Genomic DNA, 23,124 nt, shown 5'->3' on the forward strand with positions numbered 1-23,124 from the left:
TAGATAAAACCAATAGTAATCTCAACTAGCTAACCGGTTCCAATTTATTTAAATAAACTAAATTGACAGAAATAAGAATAATGACTTTGGTACACAACATATTCAATAGATGGCGCTATTTAGCAAAATTTGACCCTGAGATAAGAAAAGTTGTCAGTCAAAATTTATTAATATCGCGTTTTCTTTTTCTATCAGACCGGTATATGTTTTTCGGGTGATTTTCATGTTTCGTGTGCTCGTGTTAATTATGTTTTAGTTTTTATTACTTCTGCGTGTTTTCCTGTCTCAATAACAAAAAGTGTTTTTGGAGCATCTCTATTATTAGAAAATTTTCTGTGAAAACGCCGGGTGTTCGCAATGTTTGTGTATTGTTTTATATAGTTTATGTCGTAACTCAATTCCCCAAAAATGAGAGTCGTGGGATTAATAAGTGGTGGAAAAGACAGTTGTTACAATATGATGCAGTGTGTAGCAGCTGGTCACACTATTGTTGCATTGGCTAATATTCAACCTAGTGGCAGAGGTATTTTGGTACACCTTGTTATTCTTTCCTTCCTATACATTATGATTTATACAACACTATGATTATATTTATTATTTTAATTGTCAAAACACGATTCGCATCAAATTATACCTGATAATTTATACACTTAATTATGTATTATCACGTATACATAATTAAGTGTATAAATTAACATAATAAATTACAAGCGAAATTGACAACATACGCATTACGTTATTGTTATATCAATATTTTTATTCACCCATCACAGAAGGTACGTAACAAATAAAATATTCATATTTAATTCAGTTCTATTGGAAAATATTTTTGAATTCTTTAAAATCCTTTTATTTAATTGATTTATGTGCAGTTAAATTTTAGTGTTATTATTTTTTAACTAGAGTTTTAGAAAATCCCTTTTTAAAAGGTTTTTTGTTTTAGAAGTACAAACACGCAAAACATACTCACCTAATAAATCATTTTCCTGAAAAAAAATTGCTCTTCTACTTTCTAAGTATTTTAATAACCCACAATTTATTATAAAGTGCATTAATATGGTTCACCTTTTATACAAAAATAACATTTTGTAAGAAATATTTGTCTCTGTGCCAAATCAGGTAAGATGCATTCATGAAATCATTTGTTACCTTTGAAATTATCATTGGCTCACAACGTTGTAGATCTACTTAATCCATTTCCTACATCTTAATTATAATATTAAAAAATTCTTGGTAATAAAAGACGAGTGATCTTGCTGATTTTGTTTAGATGTAATTGAATGTGACTGACTTTCATTGGCGTAGGAATTCCAAATTCTTTTTTTTATTTATTTTAAAGCCATGTAATTTTTTCTCAAAATCTGATAGTCATTTGTTTTTTTTGTTAGTTTTTTTTTCATATATTTTAATGAATTTAACCATGGATAAGTTGAAAATTTGCATTATTATTTCATGCGAGTGGTACTATCATTGATGTGTATGTGGAAGTGGAAGACTCGAGATAAAGGTTAAAAATAGGGAATTGAAAGCACTAGTAGAAACGGACCCATCTCGGTGAAAAACACCTTAATAGCATTTGTCAACAACGGCATCAATCAACTACCATTAAAATAAAAAACTTAATAGATAATCTTCTTCCCAGTCTCAATCCTAGGGATTGGTTTGCAGCAAAGTCCTGCATCTCGTTCTCCATTGGCCTCTATTCTCTGCAGCCCGCTTCAGCCCGAAATATGAGGTGCAGTTCAAATCCTCGTACACTTGCTCCAAAAACTCCCGTCGGAGGCGCCCTCTGTAATTTGTCCCCTCAGCTTTTCCCTCTATGACAATATATCGTCTGTAACTCAAGTACTCTGTTCATTTATGATTAGCTACTTTTAATTTTACCTTAGTTTAACACTTTTAAGTTTGTTGGTAAATTTTGTGCATTTCTTTTTATTGTATTTAGCTGCTCAGTATACTTATGTTTGTCTTTACTCCTCCATTAAATACGTCATTTTATTTTATTTATGGTCTAAAATTACAATTACACATATAAAAATAGAAACTGCACAATCGGAACATAAATACATTTAGCAAAAACAAAACAATGACAATAAAATAATGGTGTACAGTCCGTCTATATTCAAAGAACATGTTTTACATAAGACTTCGAGCTAAGCCATGCCACTCCTGCTATATCACACACTTTATAAATACGAACAGATCTACGAAAAACTGGACTATTTTCTAGAGATTTATATTTATTAGAGAAGTCCGGAGTTGTGCGAAGAATGTATTAATCTTCACATGGCTGACATGACAGGCACCGTGGCGCAGTTGGTTAGACGGGTCACTGTGAAACTGACGTCGCGTGTTTGAAGCCCGCCAGTTGCAAGAAATAAATTCAAGAAAGATTTTTTTCTCAATTGGTGTGGGTGTTGTGGTGTATTTTTAATAACCTCCTTCCATATCCTCTCTTTCCCCACCTGCTGCTGACAAGCCTCTAAATAGAGTCTTAGCAGGTTAATCCTTTAAAAAAATTAAAAAACTGGACATTGGGGCATAACCAAATTCATTAATCCATTCCCTTTCCTCACCTAATGGTGCATAGGGTACTGCATTGGTACACCAATCGCAGTGTATCTTGGATCATTTTTGTTACATGAAGGAAAGATGTTCAGTCTTACGCTTCAGGTGCCATTCGAGGGGCTAAGAAATATTCAGGTGTTAAAACACCATTTTTAAATCAATATTTCTCATCAACCATGTCGGGAATCGAACCTGAGACCTCTTGAATGGCAGGCAAATGCGCTGACCACTACACCACGAGGCCGACTACCAAATTCACACACACAATATTTGCGTTCCTATGATTTACAAAAATATTTCAATTTTTGGGGCCATTTACGACGAGTTAGAACATAAAAAGAGATTGATTGCAACAGAGATAGGACATAACTAATAACATTGAGTATTTTTTAAATGCTAATAAAGTCCTTTTTTCTATGCTCCTCTAATGAAGACATATTAAGTGATAAAGTATTTTATCTTCATTAATGTCCCCTTATCCTCGCCAGGTCACACCATTTTCATAGCACAGTTATTTCCGACTTTAATAAAATTGCCTCAAAATTTAAACACTAGATATTAGAATCCCGGATAATGTTATCAATCAGTTATTGTTATCATAATCAGCCGGTCCCAAAACTATCTATTTATACATACATTTGAAATAAAAATTTTTAAATTCTTAGGGATTTCTCCAAAATTCTTCAAAACTTTCTAAACATCGGGTTTTTTCCTGAAACATAATATTACAAGACTACATATAAAGTGCATTTGGGGAGCAATACATCAAATCATATTTTGTCTACCCTGAAGCAAAATTAAGTTTATGACGGATTTTTCATAATATTCTCCAGGTATCTTTAATTGCGTAAGAGACAGCGACAAACCGCATTTTAACCCATATTATAAAATAATATTTAATGTTAGCTACCCCCATCGAAATGAATTTTGTCCATGTGCTAACAATTTTGCTTATGAATCAGAAGGAAAAATTACTTTACCATTCTAATATCCAATAACCCACAACAATATACTGATACATGTATAAAGAAATTGGAAAAGTTAAAAGTTTAGATAAAGACTGGAATCTAAAGAAATACTGAGATTTGAGCAATTTTTGAAAATGAAACTACTGGTATCAGTGAAATTAAATAATACTCTTACTTAAATGTAAAGTTGGAAAAACAGGCAGGTCGGATGTATTTGTCCATGACTAAAAGGGAATACGCTTTAAAAGAGACATCCCTGAAAGAATTACTATTCATAGTAAAAATAAAATTTAATTTGAAAAAAAATGCTTCAAAAAATTATTATCTACAAGATTTGACAAAGAATAATTTCAGGGATTTAGGTGTGTTAAAATTTTATGTGGAATACTCAGTACTCATCCGAATAATAGTTACAATAAAAGTAATGAAAAGATTATGTTTATAATATATTTTAAAAATATTTTTACCATAACATAGATTTTCTTTAATAAGTTGCCTAAAATGTGTCAATCGAATGCAGCAGTGTACTTAAAAATTTTGGAACCTCTCTTATGCAAAATCTCAAAAAATTGATCAAGTATAGAAACTTTTCAAATTTCCAATAAAAACATAGGTCGATAGAGAGATTGATCTGGGAAAGACAATTAAATTTAATCGGGATTAAAATTTTACTTCAGCAATGTCATAAATGTTCAAAAATATTTTTTGTAACAGATACATAATTAAAATCAAATAAAAACAATAAAAATCTATTGTGGATTTATGTCTTCTTTAGTATCACTAAAATGATGAATAAATAAATGATAAACATAATCTGTGCTTTAAAATAGGTTTATAAAATGTATTTAACCTTTCCGGGCCTAAGGGGGTTATCTAGGGTTTCCCAGGTAGCATATTTTTTCAATTTTTTGTTAATTATCATATTGATTTCATTTTTTGCATAATCCTATCCCATAATGTAAAGAAAGTATCAAAGTTATTAAAATATTTTTCTTCTGAATTCTTTCAATAATAATTAACATTTCTCTTTAAACATTAAAATGCATCGCTTTACAGTTTAAAAATCAGTTAGCAAATATATATTTTTTATACGCAAATTTCCACCACAGCCACAAACCACCACATAAAAACATAACCACCACATAAAAACAGATTTTGTGCTTTACAGTTTAAATACATTCCCGCTCCCCACCATACCGCCACGCTAACAAGTACTGAGATTAGAGATCAGTGTTGTTTAACTCGGGAATTTTTTTCACCTTCAGGCTCGGAAAGGTTAATAAAATATTATTAACAAATTTTAAACTCTGTATTGACAAATAGTCGTCAAAAAACTAATGATAAATGTGTCTGCCTTATAGTAAATGATAAAATTATTGATGAATCGGAACAAATAGCAGAATCATTTAATAATTTCTTCATATCGATTGGAGAAGAACTGGCTGCAAAAATAAAAAAGTTTCCAGGTGATTTAAATACAATAAACGCGCAAACAACAGCTGCCCAATCATTTCATATGACTAAAACATCCAAAACTGAAGTTCTGAGAATCATTTCTACTCTTAAGCAACGAGCGGCTGCAGGAAGGGACGGTGTAACGCCAAAAACGGTAAAAAATTGTAAATACGAACTTGCTGAACCTTTAGTTGACCTCATTAACTTAGCGATAGTACAAGGTATATTTCCTGAAAAACTTAAATTGGCCAAAATTATACCACTTTATAAAGATGGATGCAAAAAAAATGTACAAAACTACAGACCCATATCCATTCTTTCTGTTTTCTCAAAAATTTTTGAACGAGTACTTAAAGACAGGCTTTCCAAATTCTTAAATGACTGTAATTTACTGACTCCATTACAATATGGCTTCAGGAAGAATTCAAGTACAAAAAACGCATCCTTTGACTTTATTTCTACGATACAGAAACATTTAGACCAAGGTGATTATACTGCTGGTGTTTTCATAGACCTAAAAAAGGCTTTTGACACTGTGGACCACAGCATTTTGATCGAAAAACTTCAGTATATTGGTGTAACTGGAATACGTTTAGAAATTTTTAAAGACTATCTTTCAAACAGATCATCTTTGGTAGAAGTTGGAGGTAAGTTTAGCAATTCTGGTAAAATCACCTGCGGGGTACCTCAAGGGTCTATACTCGGTCCGTTGCTATTTCTTATATACATCAACGATGTGACAAAATGGGGCATCAAAGGAGGAATACAGCTTTATGCAGATGATACGACTATTTTATATCACACTAAAAACAAACAAGATTTACAGAAGATGGTTGAAAGTGACGTTTTACATCTGGCGGAATGGCTGCGTTTAAATAAATTGAGCTTGAATGCAAAAAAGACTCACTACCTTCTATTTGGAAACAAGAGTAATGAATCTATTGATGTCTTTATTGGTGTTGATCGTCTGGAGAAAAAAAATAGCACTAAGTACTTGGGACTGTTAGTGGACTCGCAGCTTACTTGGAATGAACATGTTGAGCGCGTGAAAGGAAAGATTGTCCCTGTAGCTGGAATACTGTACAGATTTCAGAGAATGCTTCCAGTTTCGCTGCTTCGAGCAATCTATTTTTCTATGGTCCATTCGCATTTATCATACCTATGCTGTGTTTGGGGTTTTGCAACTAAGAGCAAAATTTCTGAGGTGCAGATTATTCAGAATAGAGCGATCAGAAATGTGTTTCACCTACCGTATGATACTCATGTAAGGGACATTTATTTTGAAACAAAAATCATGCCTTTTAGCATGCTTTCCTATTTCGAGATAACTGACACTATCATTAATACTACTCTCGACTCAATGCACAGTAACATAAAGCCAGCTTTCATTGGAGACATCCATCGGTACAGTACTCGATCAAAAAACAATATATATATTGGATCTGTGAAGTCTACGAAGTTTGGTACTAGATCTTTACAATACATAGGTTTCAAGGAATTTAATAAATTGCCACAAAAATTTAAAGTACCTATTTCAAAATATAGAAACAGGACGTGCGAATTGAAGAATTATTTTTTCCAGAAGTACTTTGAATAAATAATGTTAGTTTATAGAGAATGTGCATCTTGAACATATACCTTTTAATATTTCACCGTTTTTGCTTGTATATGTAATTTTTAATACTATTTAAATGTTATTTGTGTTTTTTTCTTTTTATATACTTTTTTTGGCTTGTATACATAATTTCAATTTTTTCAACGTTTTTGATAAAAAAAATTAACCTGTATTGGGTGTGCGCATATTTTGTTAATTAAAAAAAATGATTTTATTTTGTACTAGTTCAGTATGTATATATACATCCATGTAATTTTTAAACTTTTTCAATTTTCTTTCCCAGATTGCATAATGTAAACATTATTTTGAATTTATTTCCATGCCTAGTATTCTGTTTATTCTGTTATTTTCAAGTATTTTTCATACCCTTTTTAATTTGTAGTATATCATAATTTTAATTTTTCTGCTTTTGTTAAATAATATTATAGTTTAAAATTTAAAAACGTCTCTAAAAAAATTATTATCTGTATGTCCCTAAATGAGTTTTTTTTAAAAAAACTCCTTGGGAATATTGTATATAATTATGTATAATATGTTTTCAATATAATAAAAAAAAAAATAAAAAAAAAAAAACTGCTTTAGTCTTCATTTTACTTATCCTAGTTTTTATTTTTCGCAGATGAATTGGATAGCTATATGTACCAAACAGTGGGGCATCAAGGTATCAGCATTATCGCAGAGGCTATGGGATTACCACTTTACCGAGGAACGACTAAGGGACACGCTTTAGAGAAGGGCAGACTGTACCAAAAAACTGAAAACGATGAAGTTGAAGATTTATATGAACTCTTGCAGCATGTAAAAGTAAGTAAGTCATTAGTAAGTACGCCCATTGGGCTTTTACGATGTACATATTATACTTGAATAACTTATTGGATGACAAAGCATAAGAATAATAAACACCTCTATAGTTTTATTCTAAGTACATAATGTAAAATGAACTTCCTGGAAATATGAACAACCGCAAAAGTATTGTTTACAGGTAAGAAAAATATATGTACAGCCACAGAACGTATCCAGCTCTTATTTGTAAATGATTTAGAAAAAAACGTTTTAACACCAAATATTTCATTTTTAAATAATGTAAATGGGAGCTAGATTTCATATCGCCCATTCGCTGTAAAGCTGTAAGACGTACTGTAATCTAACTCTTATCTGTTATCAATTATTAAATTCTATCATAATTGGAAACGGGGAACTAGAATCCCAACCGTCCATACGATATGTAGGTGATTTTCACAACAATGGCGCTATGTATTTTATCCGCAATAATAATAATGATAACCTGTATATTCGGCATTAATCTGTTCCTGGGGGACAATTACAATCGGAAGATATGGAAGTTATTCTGCAATAAATATTATAATGATAAAAATATGTATATAGTTATATTCCACTTTTATTTATAGTTTTTACCAGCGACTGTGTTTCGTCGTGACTGACATCATCGGACTGGTGGGAGACTAAACAAATTTCTATGTTATATACAAGTGCAAGCAGGGGTTGTAAATCATAATAAAACTATATGCATATTTTTATTATTATAATTAAAATGCAGTTCCACCGAGAAATGTCAGTAGAAAAACTCAATCTATCAATTCTTTTTTTTTGTAATGAAGGAGAAATAAAAAATATACAAACTCTTCAAAATAAGGCAATGAGGTTTATACTCAAAAGAAATATCTATTATAATGTAGAAATAATGCACAAAGAAATTGGCTTGCTCACAGTAAAGCAGCAAATTAAATATAATGCAGCAATTTTTATACATAAAATAATTGAGGGGATGAATAAAAAAAAAACAATAATAAAATTTAACCAATAATGTCATACATATGAAACAAGGGGCAAAAAAAAGGTAAAATTACCAATGAGGAGAAAAACAGAATCTCGGAAATCTCAGAAATACAATGTACAAGGGATTGAAGCTGTACAATGAGTTACCTGAAGAGATAAAGGAAATAGAAAAAATTTTAATATTTAAAATTAATTTGCAAAAATATGTTATTGAGAAATTTTGGTAAAAAAATTTGTAATATTATTAAAAGTTTATATTACTTCTCAAGATGTTATGAACTAACTTAATAAAGCATAAATAAATAAATATAATATTGTTATGACCTTGATACAAATTAATGTATTTTTACGTTTCATATTGTTATTTTTCATCCAAGTATGTCCTCATTCTCTTTATTCATGACACAATGTAGTTCTGAGGGTAATGTTAAAAGTTTGTCTAGATCGGTAAAATTGTATTTCACTGTATGTGGGTTTTGTAACTGACCCGTTACAGGGGAGGATGGAGGCTTCGTTATCCTAGATCATCGCAATCGACCATCCCAGCGTAAACGTGACGCTAGCCCCGGTGGGCTAAAGGCCTGCGAGCGGAGAGAGCACTGACTGCTGAGTCAACCTTAATAGTCCTTAAAAGAACTTTGCAACGGGCTTGTGTCGAGAGGCGAGCGCAGTCCTCGGCAGCCATGGAGCGGGTATCATAGAAATACACGAATCTTCGAGTGGCAAGAGCAAACTGATTTATCATTTATAAATGTGCACGTAGTAAACCGTAGCGGGTTCAATGCCCATCGGCCAGGTACGCGCCGAGGAGAGGGGGTGAGGGAGACCGCTTGCTCGCCCATCTTCCACTCTTACTGGGGCGGGGCCCTATACTATTCAATATTTGATGTTACAGAAAAATAAAAAACACAAACAATTCATAATATTTATTTAACTGAGCGGGTGTCAAAGAAACACAAATCGTCGAGTGGCAAGAGCAAACTGATTCATCATTTATAAATGTACACGTAGTAAACCGTAGCGGGTTCAATGCCCATCGGCCAGGTACGCGCCGAGGAGAGGGGGTGAGGGAGGCCGCTTGCTCGCCTATCTTCCACTCTTACTGGGGTGGGGCCCTATACTATTCAATATTTGATGTTACCGAAAAATAAAAAACACGAACAATTCATAATATTTATTTGACTAGTCAGCATGTCCGGAACAGGTTTTAAATGAGGAAGTTCAGTGCTTTATTTTTGTTTGTTAATAGACTTAAACTAAGCCTAAAAATTTTTCTTTTTAGTTTTCATATCGTATTATCAGCGCTGTTTTGTATTTCTAAAATAAATCCGCATGTGATGTCAGAGGTTCTTCTCTATCAGTTTTTACAATTGGTTCATTTACGATTAGCAAACCGGATATCCTTTACAGCTCTCATATCATTGGTTGGTTCGTATGAACCAGTGACGTCGTTCAAAGTAGTGCGTTTTTATTAAAATATCTTTTATTATTATTTCGTCGTACATTTTCAGGAAACTTTTCTGTACAATTTAATGCTCCAATTTTTACCGCACGCTAGAAATCATTTTTTGTATCCAATTTCCCGTAGGGCTGATGTTCCTTGTTGAATAGTATTTTTCATACATATGTTTTTAACACCTCAATGAAATTTAATTATGTAAAATTACGTAGTTAAAAAGTATTTTCATTAAAATGTTCAGAAGAAAACGTTTGTGGGGTTTTACGGCCTTTTAGATATTTGTGATGTTTTTGTGCTAATACATTAAATCCGCCCCAGATGATGGACACTATAACGCTCCCCAAAAATAAAATAAAATACACTCACGAAACCCAGAAAATCATCACAAGTACATATTAAAATCTGTTATTAAAACATTACAAGTATTTTTCCCGGCGTAAACTATTGGAATGTCCCTCATAGGTTCATAAAAGCAATTTGTTATTTAATCAAGTGTTATATTTGAGGTCATCACTATCATTCCATACTAAACTTCCATTTCATCGATTTAAAAGGCTCACCTATCAAAATATACCTACTATTTTATTTTTTATAATTAGGTACATTGTTTTATATTTCAGTTTGTAAAGAGTGTAAAGAACTTGAGATCTTTCAATAGGGACAAATGACAGATAAACTGTATATAAAGATGCCTTTTTTTTCATTCTATCCAGTAAACATTTCATCTTGCAAAGATAGACGCTTAAAGAATGCTGTCAGATTATACCACACTTTTAGAACGCTTTAAGATGCCAGAAGATGATTTTTTTGGGGAATATGTATATTTTTTTATGGGAACAAACCAGCAACAATTGAACTACGGTCAGATGTCCTTGAAAAAGAGAAGAATGCGCTTATATGCCGGAAATAATTGGTATAACTGGGAAGATATTGCTCCATAGCAATAAATCGCCAACCTACCTACTCTATACAAAAAAGTTTTAAATAAATAAATAAACAGGGTAAATGATGTAGTAATCAGACACTTAAGAAATTGTTCAAATTCATCAGCAGGCTACTTCAGCAGAATTAGTATTTCAATAAAATTAAAATATTATTTGCATTCAGAAAACATTTCTTTGCTTAGTAATTAATTAAATTTTTTCTGGTTTTCTTATTTTACTTCAGCCTTTTTTTCCATATTGCCCTGTATTTTTCACATGTGGTAGCAAACGGTGTTCGTTTGTCATTTTTCTTTCCTCTTTTGTGTATCGGGCCATAGTAAAATCGATGACTCGACAAGTATTTTCGGCTTCGGTGTTCGACGGACCTGGTTCGTTCAATCGATCAATTGTGGATATTCCTACTTTATGTGGTATAAGATTTTTGGTCAAATGATCAATAGTTTGTTGATATAATAACATTTATAATATCAATAAACTTGCAATGATTTAACTAAATGTTATTAAATATTTGTTTATAACCACTTACCGACTTTTCTATGTATACCAATTTCGAGACGTACCCGTCTGTTCGTCAGGACACATTTAAACGCAAAACTCACTATACACCTTCACCATAGTTGTTGCACAAAAATATGAAACCAACATGCTCAATTAATTTATTTATTTATTTGACAAATTGTGTCTGCATTACTTTATGGGCTGTTTAAACCATTACGTAATGCAGGCTGTAAATATAAGTTAGAAGTTAATGAATAGAAAGCAGATAGCTGCTAAACTGTTGATATGTACAGAAAAATAATCTATATTATCCGCAGAAGCTATATTTAGCAAGCGAATCGCCCCATTAATGGGTGAATTCTGACTTGCGTTTGTACGGTTTCTGGGTACGTAAAACAGTGCATGAGATCTTGCTCTAGTATAATTATTAGGAACATACAAACTTATCTCTTTCAGTATATTTATATTACACTAGCGGACCCGACAGACGTTTTCCTGCTCGACCGTTGGCTTGCCTGCTATTTATTACCTTGGAAAAAGACATTTCATTGATAAGTAGGTACCTAGGTACTTGTTTGTAATTAAATTCCCAAACTAAAAATTGATAATATTCAAGTAATATTGAATTTAAGTAGGTACCGGGGTACTTATTTATGGTTGAATCCCAAAACATAAAATAAATATTTTTTTCAAATGTCAAACTCCGGTTTTTTCACCAACAAAGGGGTGTACTTTTATAGGAATATGATTTAAATTAATGTTTTGAATTTAATATTATTTTAGTATTACCAAAATCCAATAAAAATAAATAAATGGGTATAAATTATAAAGAATTTAAAGAAAGAATCTGATTGAGATCCACAAAAAACAAATGTTGTTTGTAAACATTCATAAACATACTTTTTTTATACACAAAAAAACAACATCTTTCAATTTTTTTGCAAATGTATTCTCCTCGAATGCAACCCTGGCAGATCGATGAATAAAACATGCATGCTCCTAACTTCTTTTTTACATATTCGATTGAAGATTTTAATATCTACGAACACGCACAGCCCAAAAATTATATTTCTCTGAAAACCGCACGTAAATCAGTTAAGCCGTTTAGGAGAAGTACGGTGACATCACACATACAGAGGAATTATATATATAAAGATATACTTCCAGAAATCAGCTTATACAAATGTTTCCCAAGAAAAATTTGACAACGAGATTCGAGAGTGCTGTAATCCAGCATCCCTGCTAAAAATTATGATGGATACAAGAATGGATAATTATTATTTTCTTTAAGATATAAGTATCGCAAAAATCGCTTTTGAACCTTCTCTATTTCAAGGATGTGGTTCGATTCAGAAGGATCTCAAATGATGGAACAGTATTCTAGTATGCTGCAAACTAGTGCATCATACAATGTGCGAATTGCGGTAGTATTATCGAAATATCTAGAGTTTCTAAGCACAAATCCAAGCATTTTACTAGATTTATCGACAACATGAGTAATGTGGGACTTAAACGTGAAATTAGCTTAAAAAATCATAGTAATATAATAAAACAACAATACAAATCCATGTAATTGTACTTATTTTATTTTATTAACATATATGGCAAAATTTCCTTTTACAAAATTTGTAATATAAACATATTTGGTTTCATTTTATTTTTTTTTAAACATACATTACTTTAAACTCAAGATTTAGAAACAAAAATCAAACATAAAAATTATATAACACATTCAGTAGGAGTTTAAAAAAATTTAATTTAAGTTATTAAGATTTAAATATTGCAGCAGAGATGGAGAACATAGAAGAAGGGATAGTGAAGCCTAGGCATTTGCAGGACATCTCCGTTGTAATATGTTAAATGAATTTTAATTTATAATTATTTTTTTATGTCTATGTTTCATTATCGACAAAATGTACATTTTGAAGAAGCTGCTGTACATCACAAAATCAATACCTTGGAATCTAGAAGAACCATCAATAATACCGTCTTCCATTACCAAAAAGTCAATAATAATTATTATTATTATTATGGATAACTTATATAGCACCATTTTCGTAACAAAATACCTCAAGGGCGCTTTACATAGTGATTCTTTTAAATTTGTAATTTAATTAAAATAATTTATTTTGTTGTCACATGCTACCGATTTATTCAAATGATTTAGAGAACAAGTGGGTTTTAAGTTTTTTCCGAAACATCACTTCACTTTCACAGCCTCGCACCTCTGCTGGGAGAGCATTCCATGCCATAGGGCCTGCGACCGCAAATGCGCGTTCACTAAATTTAGTGCGCTGTTTGCGTAGAGGTAAAATAACTTTTCCTCTCGCCGTAGACGTAGCCGATCTAAGCGTTAGACGCCTGTCAGCTAGTTCATCTGGAATGCATAGTTCCCTTAGATATTCCGGAGCAGAGTTGTGCAGTGACTTATACATAAGCCAACAGAGTTTGTATTCGACCCTCTGTGGAAAACGTAGCCAGTGTAGTTCCCAAAGTAGTGGAGCGATATGACTGAACTTAATGATTCCGAAAATAAGTCTCGCTGCGGCATTCAATACAGATTGTAGGCGAGTCATTTTGTTCATTGGTAGACCTGCATTGATACCATTACAATAATCGACTCTAGACACTACAAACGCATTTATTAATTGACGGGCGGCATCAACCGGCAAATTTTTGCATTAATTTGTCTCAGCTGGTAGAAGCATGAACTTATCGTTCTACTAATTTGAGCGTCAAGAGAAAGGTCAGAATTGAGTAAAACTCCCAGTAGTTTAACGGTGGGTAAAGCAGTACTCCCTACATTGGGTAGGGCCGTATCCTGGATCAAATTCTGTCGTCTGGCTGAAGCGACCCATAGTTGTTCAGTTTTTGATGGGTTTAATGTTAGTCTGTTTTCAGCCATCCAGTTTCCTATTTTCTCGATGCATCCATCAATTAAATTGACAAGCACACTTCTCTCGCCTGGTTTGCAATAAAAATAAATCTGAATATCATCTGCGTAGCAGTGAGACCACAGTCCACATTCTTTGATAATGTTCTCTATATCTTTAGTGTAAAGGAGATAGAGGAGTGGTCCGAGTACTGACCCTTGAGGCACTCCTGTAGACACCCGAAAGTTGGTTGAGCTTTTATAACAACTTAGATTGTCCACATCTGCTTGAGAAAATTAAAATTCCTATCCCTCAACGTACAACTCGGCTGCAACAATTGTTTCATATTGGTATTTCAATCACAAACAATAATAAGAATGCATCTTTCCCTGAATTTTTAATTATTAAAACAACTTTTTTTCTGAAATCGATATATCACTCACGCTAAAGAACTATAAAGAAAATGCTAGAACCTTAATTGCAAATTATAATTTAATCTAACTGTATATATTTTTTTTAACTTATTTTTTTTTGTATACTTTCATATTGTAATTATTTTCTCTTGTTTAAAAGAAAAAAGGAGGGAAGGCTGATCTAGGGTTACTTCGTATGGATCCGCCGGCGAAAAGATTTTTAAGACCGAGTAAACATAAAACGTTTTCTTTTATTTATTATTTTTTTATTTAATTATTATTGTAATATTTTATTTTTTTACAAGTGGAATGATACGGAGTGGCTTTTCAAAGGAACGCTTTTTTGCTTACTTTTTGGCATTGTATTTAGTAATATATAGAAAACTATAATTGGCCTATAATTTTGGTTTATTTGTAAATATTGTATGTTTTTGTTATAATGGCTGTTGTTTTCTTTTAATAAAAAATAACAAAAATTATTTTCATGTAATAATTAGAAACATTATACTATTATTAGTTTTACTAATTCAGTGCCCTATTCACCAGTAAATGTGGTAAAGGGAACGATGATGAATAATTAATTTAATAAATGTAATTTATTTTCAGAATGAAATTCACATTGAAGGAGTTGCTGTTGGCGCCATTCTTTCAGACTATCAGAGGGTTAGAGTTGAAAATATGTAAGAATTTATTTTACTAAACGGTTTATTGAATTGTGTAAACTAAATAAACACTTCAATAGAAATAGATATGAAAATACTTGTATTTCAGCAGAGATTGAGACCCTGTTTGAGATCGGAATATGGTAGTCTAGGCTACCTGTCATCGCCTATTTTAAGTTAATCCATCTCTGTCATTGACATGTAATACATATACACGCCGTATACAATAAAATATTTTTAAAAGTAGTGACAAGAAAACGTACCCATACTTACTAAGTTTGTTTATTTACCCAGGGCTGCATTCAACGAGCATGCATATGAGGGTGGGCCAATAATGTTTATTTACAAATTTTAAAATGAAAAGGGCCTAAAAAGTCACCTTTTGGAATACTCGGAATGCAAAAATATTTTTAAAAATATTCAATACTACTTTTGGCCCTCAACCAGAGCTTGAAGTTTTCGAAATAGACGATTTTTTGCGCTAAACCGGCTGTCATTTCGTATAAATGGGTAGCATTGTTTTAATGAGCCATTGTTTTCGTCAATTTTAGCCAGGCGCTCAACGGAATCAGTTCCGCGGAGTGTAAACTTTTTGCATTTCGGTAGTTTTAATACGTGTTCAAATTTGTAATGTGATCTTTACTAACAAAGTTATAATTTTATCAATATAGATAATTAACAAAATGTTCAGACAGTCATAAACTTCAATCCTCGGTTGAGGGCCAAAAGAAGTACGGAATATTTTTTTGATAATTTTTAAGTTCAATGTGGTCGGAAATGCAACTTTTTAGATCCCTTTCACTTTGATGTCTAAAAAAAAAAACGCAATACATCATTGGCCCACTCTAATGCATATTCTACCAAAAATTGAAGGGTATTAATTTTTTGTTCATAAAAAAGTTTGTATTTTAATGTTAACTATCAACATTCATTTTTGGTGGATCCCAATCAGGTTCTTTCCTCTAATTCCTTATAATGTCGACCCATTTATTACTTTTCGCTGGCTTTTTAAGAATGCAAAGACAATATTATTAACTCACGTTAATTATATAAAACGATATCTTAATATTATATTTTAAAAACATATTCCTGTCAGTGCATCACTGTAAACACGTTTTCAAAAAATATAAATATACAATTTTTGATTTTTTTCCTGTTCCATAATGTTAATATAAAGGATCAAATATATTATTACTACATTTAAAAAAAACCATCTATGACATTATCAAAAGTATTTGTAACTGCCCATGTCGTAACTGTCCATTTTAAGATCTTGTGGTACTTCAAAAACTTCGTATGATACTCAAAAAGTTTGTAATTATTAGGGTGCAGTTTCTAAGGCATCAACAATAATTTCATACAAAAATTTATATTGTTGGCAATTGTTGGAAAACCCAATATAATAAAAATAGTTATGCAACTTTACCCGTCACGTCGCAGTGGCGTCAGGAGCTTGCATAGCACTGACCCCCGCCTCTAAGAATATGTAACTATACCGGAAAAAAAAAATATTTATGTAAGTAAGCCAAACTCAAGTAAAAATTTTTTTGAGTATGTCCAAATGTTTGTAGACAGGCTGGATTTCTTCCCTAAGAAGTTATTAAGATCTAATTTTTTTGTAACGGATAGGGAAAACATTTTTGAAAAGGTAATTTGGAAGTCTAGGTATTTACTAGGACTTATGACTGTAAGTCTCAAAATGTAAAACAAATTTTAAAATAAAAATAACTCCCCTAGTGTAGCGAGAGAATTTTTCGAAAAATATATGTAGATCAAAAAACAAAGTACTTTATTTAATTGGTACACATATTATTTATATTTTTATGTATTTCATTGCTTTATATTTGTTTTTTATTATATATTATACTATATTATTTATGTTTAAGGAACATGTATTCTTGGCACATATATATACTTTATATTTGTATAATAACGATTTTTAATTTCTTACATTTGATTAGCTAGGCATTTATAATTAAGTAGTTTTAGTTTTTCTTTTTTATGTTATTGTTTTATTAGTATAGGACTACTTATGCTCTAAAGATAGAAAATCTTCATCTTAGAACAGGCTGTGCCATGTTAGATGGAATCTATCATAAACAGAGAACACTCCGTTTTCATTTTACATCAATTGGTTTTATATAGATTCCCTGTTATTAAGTATGTATGTATATTATTTTTTTGCAATAAATTTATAAAATAAAAAAATAATAATAAATAAATAAAGTGGCACTCAGGGGAGTGGAACTCTCTTGAGGGAAGAATGGGATTTCGTGTATGAAATTGCAGAGTGAAGAGACTCGTGTTAGTCAGGTGAAAGTTAAGAAAAGGATAGTTCAAACATATTGTAAATAGAACTATATTAATTGATTGAACTTCTTAGATTTTCACGGCCGTTAAGATGCACAATAAGTTTTTCTGGGTTATTATGCCGTGTGTCGTTCGTACTCTCGGTAGAGTAGTACGTCGGTAGAGAGTACGAACGACACACGGCATAATAACCCAGAAAAACTTATTGTGCATATTAATTGATATCTCAAAAACAGTAAACATTTTACCTGGCCCCCTTTTTACGGGTCTATCACCTCTTTTTTGTTTTACCCCGAGTGTCTGGCAACCCTGTGTATAAATAAATATTTTATAGTTGCAGTCGGCTTGGATTGGTGTCCCTAGCATACTTATGGAGAAGAGACCAAACAGAATTGCTTCAAGAAATGATAGACTGTCATGTTTACGCCATAGTAATTAAGGTAATAATTTTTAAGATAATAAACACTGCACATTGCTTAAACCTTAATTCCTATATTTATATTTATAGTTGAATTATCGTAAATGTGAATGTTTTTTTTTTTAATCTTAAATAATTCCATTTCCCCTTTTTTCCTACTTGTCTCTTTCAAACAAGCCTGTGTCAAAAATAATTATTTCTTAACTCTTGGGATAGTTTAATATTTAAGTAATAATATCAGACTACAAAAGTGTGCAACATCCTATTCGATTGTCTTATGATTTTATTGGTTAATAATGTATTTACTAGGAAGGCGGCCTTCGTGGTGTAGTGGTCAAGACGCTTGACTCGCGCACGGAAGGTTCCGGGTTCGATTCCCGGTGAGAACACAAAAAATTAAAATGTTATTTTTCTCAAGCCTGGGTGCTCTGTGATGTAATTCACCACTGTAATTAGGGCTCCTGGCCTGTTGTGGTGCAAAAAAAAAGTGAAAAATGTAAAATGTAACATAATATAAATAACGCCTCGATAATAATGCCTCGACACGGGTTGTCCTCAGTGAGGTCTTCATATATGTTCTTGAGAAATTTCGATAAAAAATTGTTATGTTTGTAAAAGTTTATATTCATTCTTAAGATGTTACGAACTAACTTAATAAGCATAAATAAATAAATATAGAAATGAAAAAAAAAGTATTATTCAAAATAAATTAGTTAAAATATGTGTAATACTATTATTGTGCTCCATATAAATTATTGTAATAATACTTTATGTTTGGCTACTGAAGAAGATAAAAAAAACTTATCAAGACAATAAGACTAATTTTAAGAAAAAATAAATACACAATGATTAAATCATTGCTAAAGTAAACAAAAACTATGACAGCATTGATTAATCTTTTTTAATGTAATGCGGTTCATTTACAAAATAATAAACAGGTATTTCTCAAATAAATTGAATAAATAAATTTAACTAATGATAACTAAAACATCAATCGAGACATAAAAATAAGCTAAGGCTGCCATTTTGTAAATTACAGAATTCTTCGATGCACCGAGTTGCACATATTAAGAAATTACATCTATTAAGAAATAACAATAGAAATATGATATAAAAATAAAAATAAATTGTTTCAAATTATGCTGGAATAAATATGTGTTCTTTAAAAGTGTATAATGTTATTCCGCTATTTAAATATTTACAGTAAAAAAAAAATATCGTAAATAAAGGTGTGCTTATGTAGATATTTGTATATGTAATGTGTGTGTGGCCATGTGAATGTGTACCATGTAGATTTGTGCCCATGAGTATAAGAATATGGGTAATGGTGTATGTTTGTGAGAGTGCTCGGAATTTTTATAGCTGATTGCATGTTAGTAATTGCGGAAAAGAATGATGGGTGGTTTGGGGTGTTCGAAAGTGATTACAAAGGGGGGTGATGGGTCAGCTTATGCTTTCTTTTATATATTTTAATTAAAACTGAATCTTAAACTGATAATAAGTTGAAAAAGTTATGTTATATAAATAATGGTTATTAGATCAAATTAGTTTCGTTTTAGTGAAATATATTTAAAAATTATATTATAGAGGGCGACGGAAATTCGCTCCAAAACAAACTTGCCAGCCAGAGGCCAGCTGTCAAACTAAAAACTTACTTTTCTGTGTAATGCCGACTTCTAACTTATCAGAAAAAAATAGAGACATAGTTAAGGATGCTCATCAAAAATAAAACTCTGCTTTTTTATTTCGGTTTGTAAGAGAATTAATAAATCTTAAAATTTGTGTATATTCGAATGAACATCCCATCCCGTCTAAACGAGTTAAATAAAATTAAATGTGATAATACAAAAAATGAGAAAAACTGCATTTGAAAAATACTCGAAATAACTAATGATTGATTAGAATGAGTACTTTGTGAGATAATGTCATGTTTTCAGCTTATACTTTGACCTATGCATTCAGTGCACCTATTTCATATATAACTAACAAATTTCATATACATACTTGAATATGTAAATTTCACAATTTAAAACAGCCCCGTGTCTGCATTATTGTCACAGATAAGAATGAATTCTTTCAAAAACCAAGTCATAATTTCATTTTACACCTATTTTTTAAATAATTATTTTCGTAATAATACATTTTTATGTTTGATGACTACTTTCACCACAGTTAAAAAGGCTTGCAAAATGTGTTATTTTTCTTGCAGCATGTTTTGTCCAGTTTGAAAAAATCGCAACATTTATTTTACTTTAAAACTTAACTTCTTTTGGCCACAAAAACGCAATTTTAAAAAAATTTAAGAATTTAATAATTGTTGTGTTTTTGTTAAAGTGGACATTGCTTACAAAAAATAAGATAAAACTTTTTTAAAGGAAAGCATACGAGTGCGCATATTTTTTTAATTTAATAATTTCCCTTTTTTTTTATTTTACGAATAATTTTAAATGTGTGTAGACAGAATATGTACATTTTTAAAAAAAATGTATTCACTTTTTTAGAAACAATACATTAACAACAATGGAATTAGTAACAATTACCGTTTTCAAAGAAACCTCAACTAACATTTTCATAGCCAAATTATTCACTCTTGTTTCATTATGTATGCTAAAAGTTTTAAATATCTTATGCAGGTAGCGGCTCTCGGGTTGGAACCAAGTGCCTTGGGCCATCCACTGAAGGCTCTCCAAACGCAATTACTAAGAGCTCGGGATAAATTCGGTCTTAATGTTTGCGGAGAAGGGGGAGAGTATGAAACATTTACTCTGGACTGTCCACTTTTTAAAAGTCGAATCATCGTGTAAGTTCCTTACACTTTTGCCGTCCATTTGTGTACGCTTAATTATTCTTTACTTATATTTTTTATTTTAATTACAGTGATGAGACACAAATAGTTGTCCATTCTAATGACCCTATTGCACCTGTTGGCTACATGAATCTACTAAAACTCCACTTAGAACCCAAAGCTACCGACTCTGATTCGACACCGCTATACGTGGTAAAGTCATCGTTAGATTTTATAATTGACTTGAACGAATCATCCTACAGCGATTTGAGTGATCTAGAGTTAAGTGAAAGCGAATTTGAAAATACAGAAATAACCAAGCAAAGAAGACAATCCATGTCGGAATCCGCTGTTCTAAATCCTCTCCTAGATGACCATCCGATCGGCCCTGTACTCAGTTTACCGACTACATATTCGTGCCCTTCCGTTCTTATTGAAAACAATGTGTCGAACATAGAAAATCAAGATGCTATCGCAGAAAATAGAACACAGAGAAATCCAACCGTATGCTGTAAAAGATTGAGTTTAAGTAACTCCGGAGTAAACTACCAAAGACAAACTAGTCTCACGGTAGATATTGACATGGAGAAAGAGAATCAGAAGGGCCGAAGAAGTAGAACAACAAGCAAGACCTACCTGTCTAATCCTCCTAGCCCCATTAAGTACGAGTGTGAGAAGATAGCGATAGAAAATACCGGAAGTGTCTTCTCTAACGTTTCCGGTTGGAATTGGATCGGAGGGATTGTCGGGGAGGGACTTGCTTCTGACGTTGCAATGAACGACGCAATGAACAAACTTTGTAGTAGGTAAACTTGTCGATCTATTTTTTTTGTATTTCGTGCATGTAATATTTTCAAATCTGATATTTACAATAAGCAAAATATCGAGTTATTTTAGCGCATCATTTTTATAAGTATGCATTTAATAAAAGACGTATTAATTTAGATCTGGGTTTTGATCTCGTGGATTTACCGATTAGAAGCACGGGGATCCAACTCTCTTTACTACAACTTTATTTTCATTTCCTAGCACAGTTATTTACGAATAATTTTAAATGAGTCCAAATTTATAATATTAGAGTATATTATAAGAATGCAAATATTTGTCGGCCTCGTGGTGTAATGGCCAGCGTGTTTGCCTACCATGCAAGAGGTCTCGGGTTCGATTCCCGACATGGTTGATATGAAATATTTATCTTAAAGGGTGTTTTTACACTAAAAATATTTCGTAGTCCCTTTACTGGTACCTGGAGCGTAAGACTGATCATCTTACCTTCATGTAAGAAAAATGATCAAGATACGCTGCGATAGGTGTACCAATGCAGTGCCCTATGGACCATTAGGTGCGGAAAGGGAATGATGATGAAATATCAAGTTATTTACCATGTATGCAAATGATTTTGTGGGCCATTATGGGTTGAAATTTGATTAATTACTTGGGTTGTAAACTGTTATCACCTAATGATAATCAGTACTGATTAATCTGTTGATCTTTGATATTGTTAGTCCATCACATATTTTATTACGTAATTAATTGGATTTGAAGAATATTATTTCTTAATTTTTTTGTAATTATATAACTTTTTTTTCTCAGATCTTCTAGAATCAAAGGGCCTTACCCTAACCAATGTGTGCGCCGTCACCTTGTATGTGCGGAATATGAATGACTATGCCTTGTTCAATGCTGAGTACGTGCGGGCTATGAACTTTCCGGACCCCCCTGCGCGGGTGTGTGTAGAATGCCCCCTCCCGGAGAGTATCGGAGTTATAATGGAAGCGCTCGCCCATAAATGGCCATCGAGTGATGGAGATTACGATAGATTTGAGAACGAAAGACACACAATGCACGTTCAGGGAATATCTCACTGGGCCCCCGCCAACATCGGCCCGTACAGTCAAGCTGTTAGAGTAAGTATTTGCAGATTATCCAAGATTTTATTTTATTTTGTTGTTTGTTATTTGTATACGCTCTCTTATTGGCTGATTTAAGAATACTTTTAAACACTGTAGCATTCACTATTCTGCCCAATATTTGTGATTTTAGCATCTCTACATATTCTCAACATATTGTTAATATAAAATGTTAGTAATTAATTGTATACTTACCAACTTTTCTATTGTTATCATAATGTGCATGGACTGAAGAGTAAGACTGAACTATTTTTCTTTTGTGCTATAAATGATAGACTGCAATGAATGGTAGAAATTATATTTATTTTTAAAACCACACATGAGTTTATTGACCTTTCCAAGTCTAAGTGTGAAAAATATCTGTGAGTTATCAAATGCTATAAATACAACTTAAAAAATAAAGTTCATTATGATTATACATTATGTCATGGTAGTTAGTTAGTATTCAT

General features: G+C 31.8%; 1 protein-coding gene across 3 annotated transcripts in view; it reads left to right on the forward strand.

The window, feature by feature from the left end:
- Positions 1-137: 137 nt before the first annotated feature.
- The window catches only part of LOC148282441 (uncharacterized), a 39,982-nt gene continuing 16,995 nt past the window's right edge, over positions 138-23,124 (forward strand). Inside the window, exons 1-7 of one of the 3 annotated variants that reach the window (XM_088225069.1) lie at positions 138-523; positions 7,226-7,410; positions 15,197-15,270; positions 17,897-18,002; positions 20,614-20,780; positions 20,858-21,567; positions 22,359-22,672. In XM_088225069.1, the coding sequence (XP_088081195.1) occupies positions 409-523; positions 7,226-7,410; positions 15,197-15,270; positions 17,897-18,002; positions 20,614-20,780; positions 20,858-21,567; positions 22,359-22,672 (1,671 nt within the window). In that variant the 5' untranslated portion in view covers positions 138-408. Of the gene's footprint in view, positions 524-7,225; positions 7,411-15,196; positions 15,271-17,896; positions 18,003-20,613; positions 20,781-20,857; positions 21,572-22,358; positions 22,673-23,124 lie in introns of all 3 variants that reach the window. The other 2 variants (XM_088225070.1, XM_088225071.1) reach the window with 2 other exon arrangements.

The sequence above is a fragment of the Micrasema longulum genome, unplaced genomic scaffold (genome assembly GCF_059751315.1).
Source record: "Micrasema longulum isolate JH-2025_06_02 unplaced genomic scaffold, ASM5975131v1 h1tg000328l, whole genome shotgun sequence".
NCBI lineage: Eukaryota > Metazoa > Arthropoda > Insecta > Trichoptera > Brachycentridae > Micrasema > Micrasema longulum.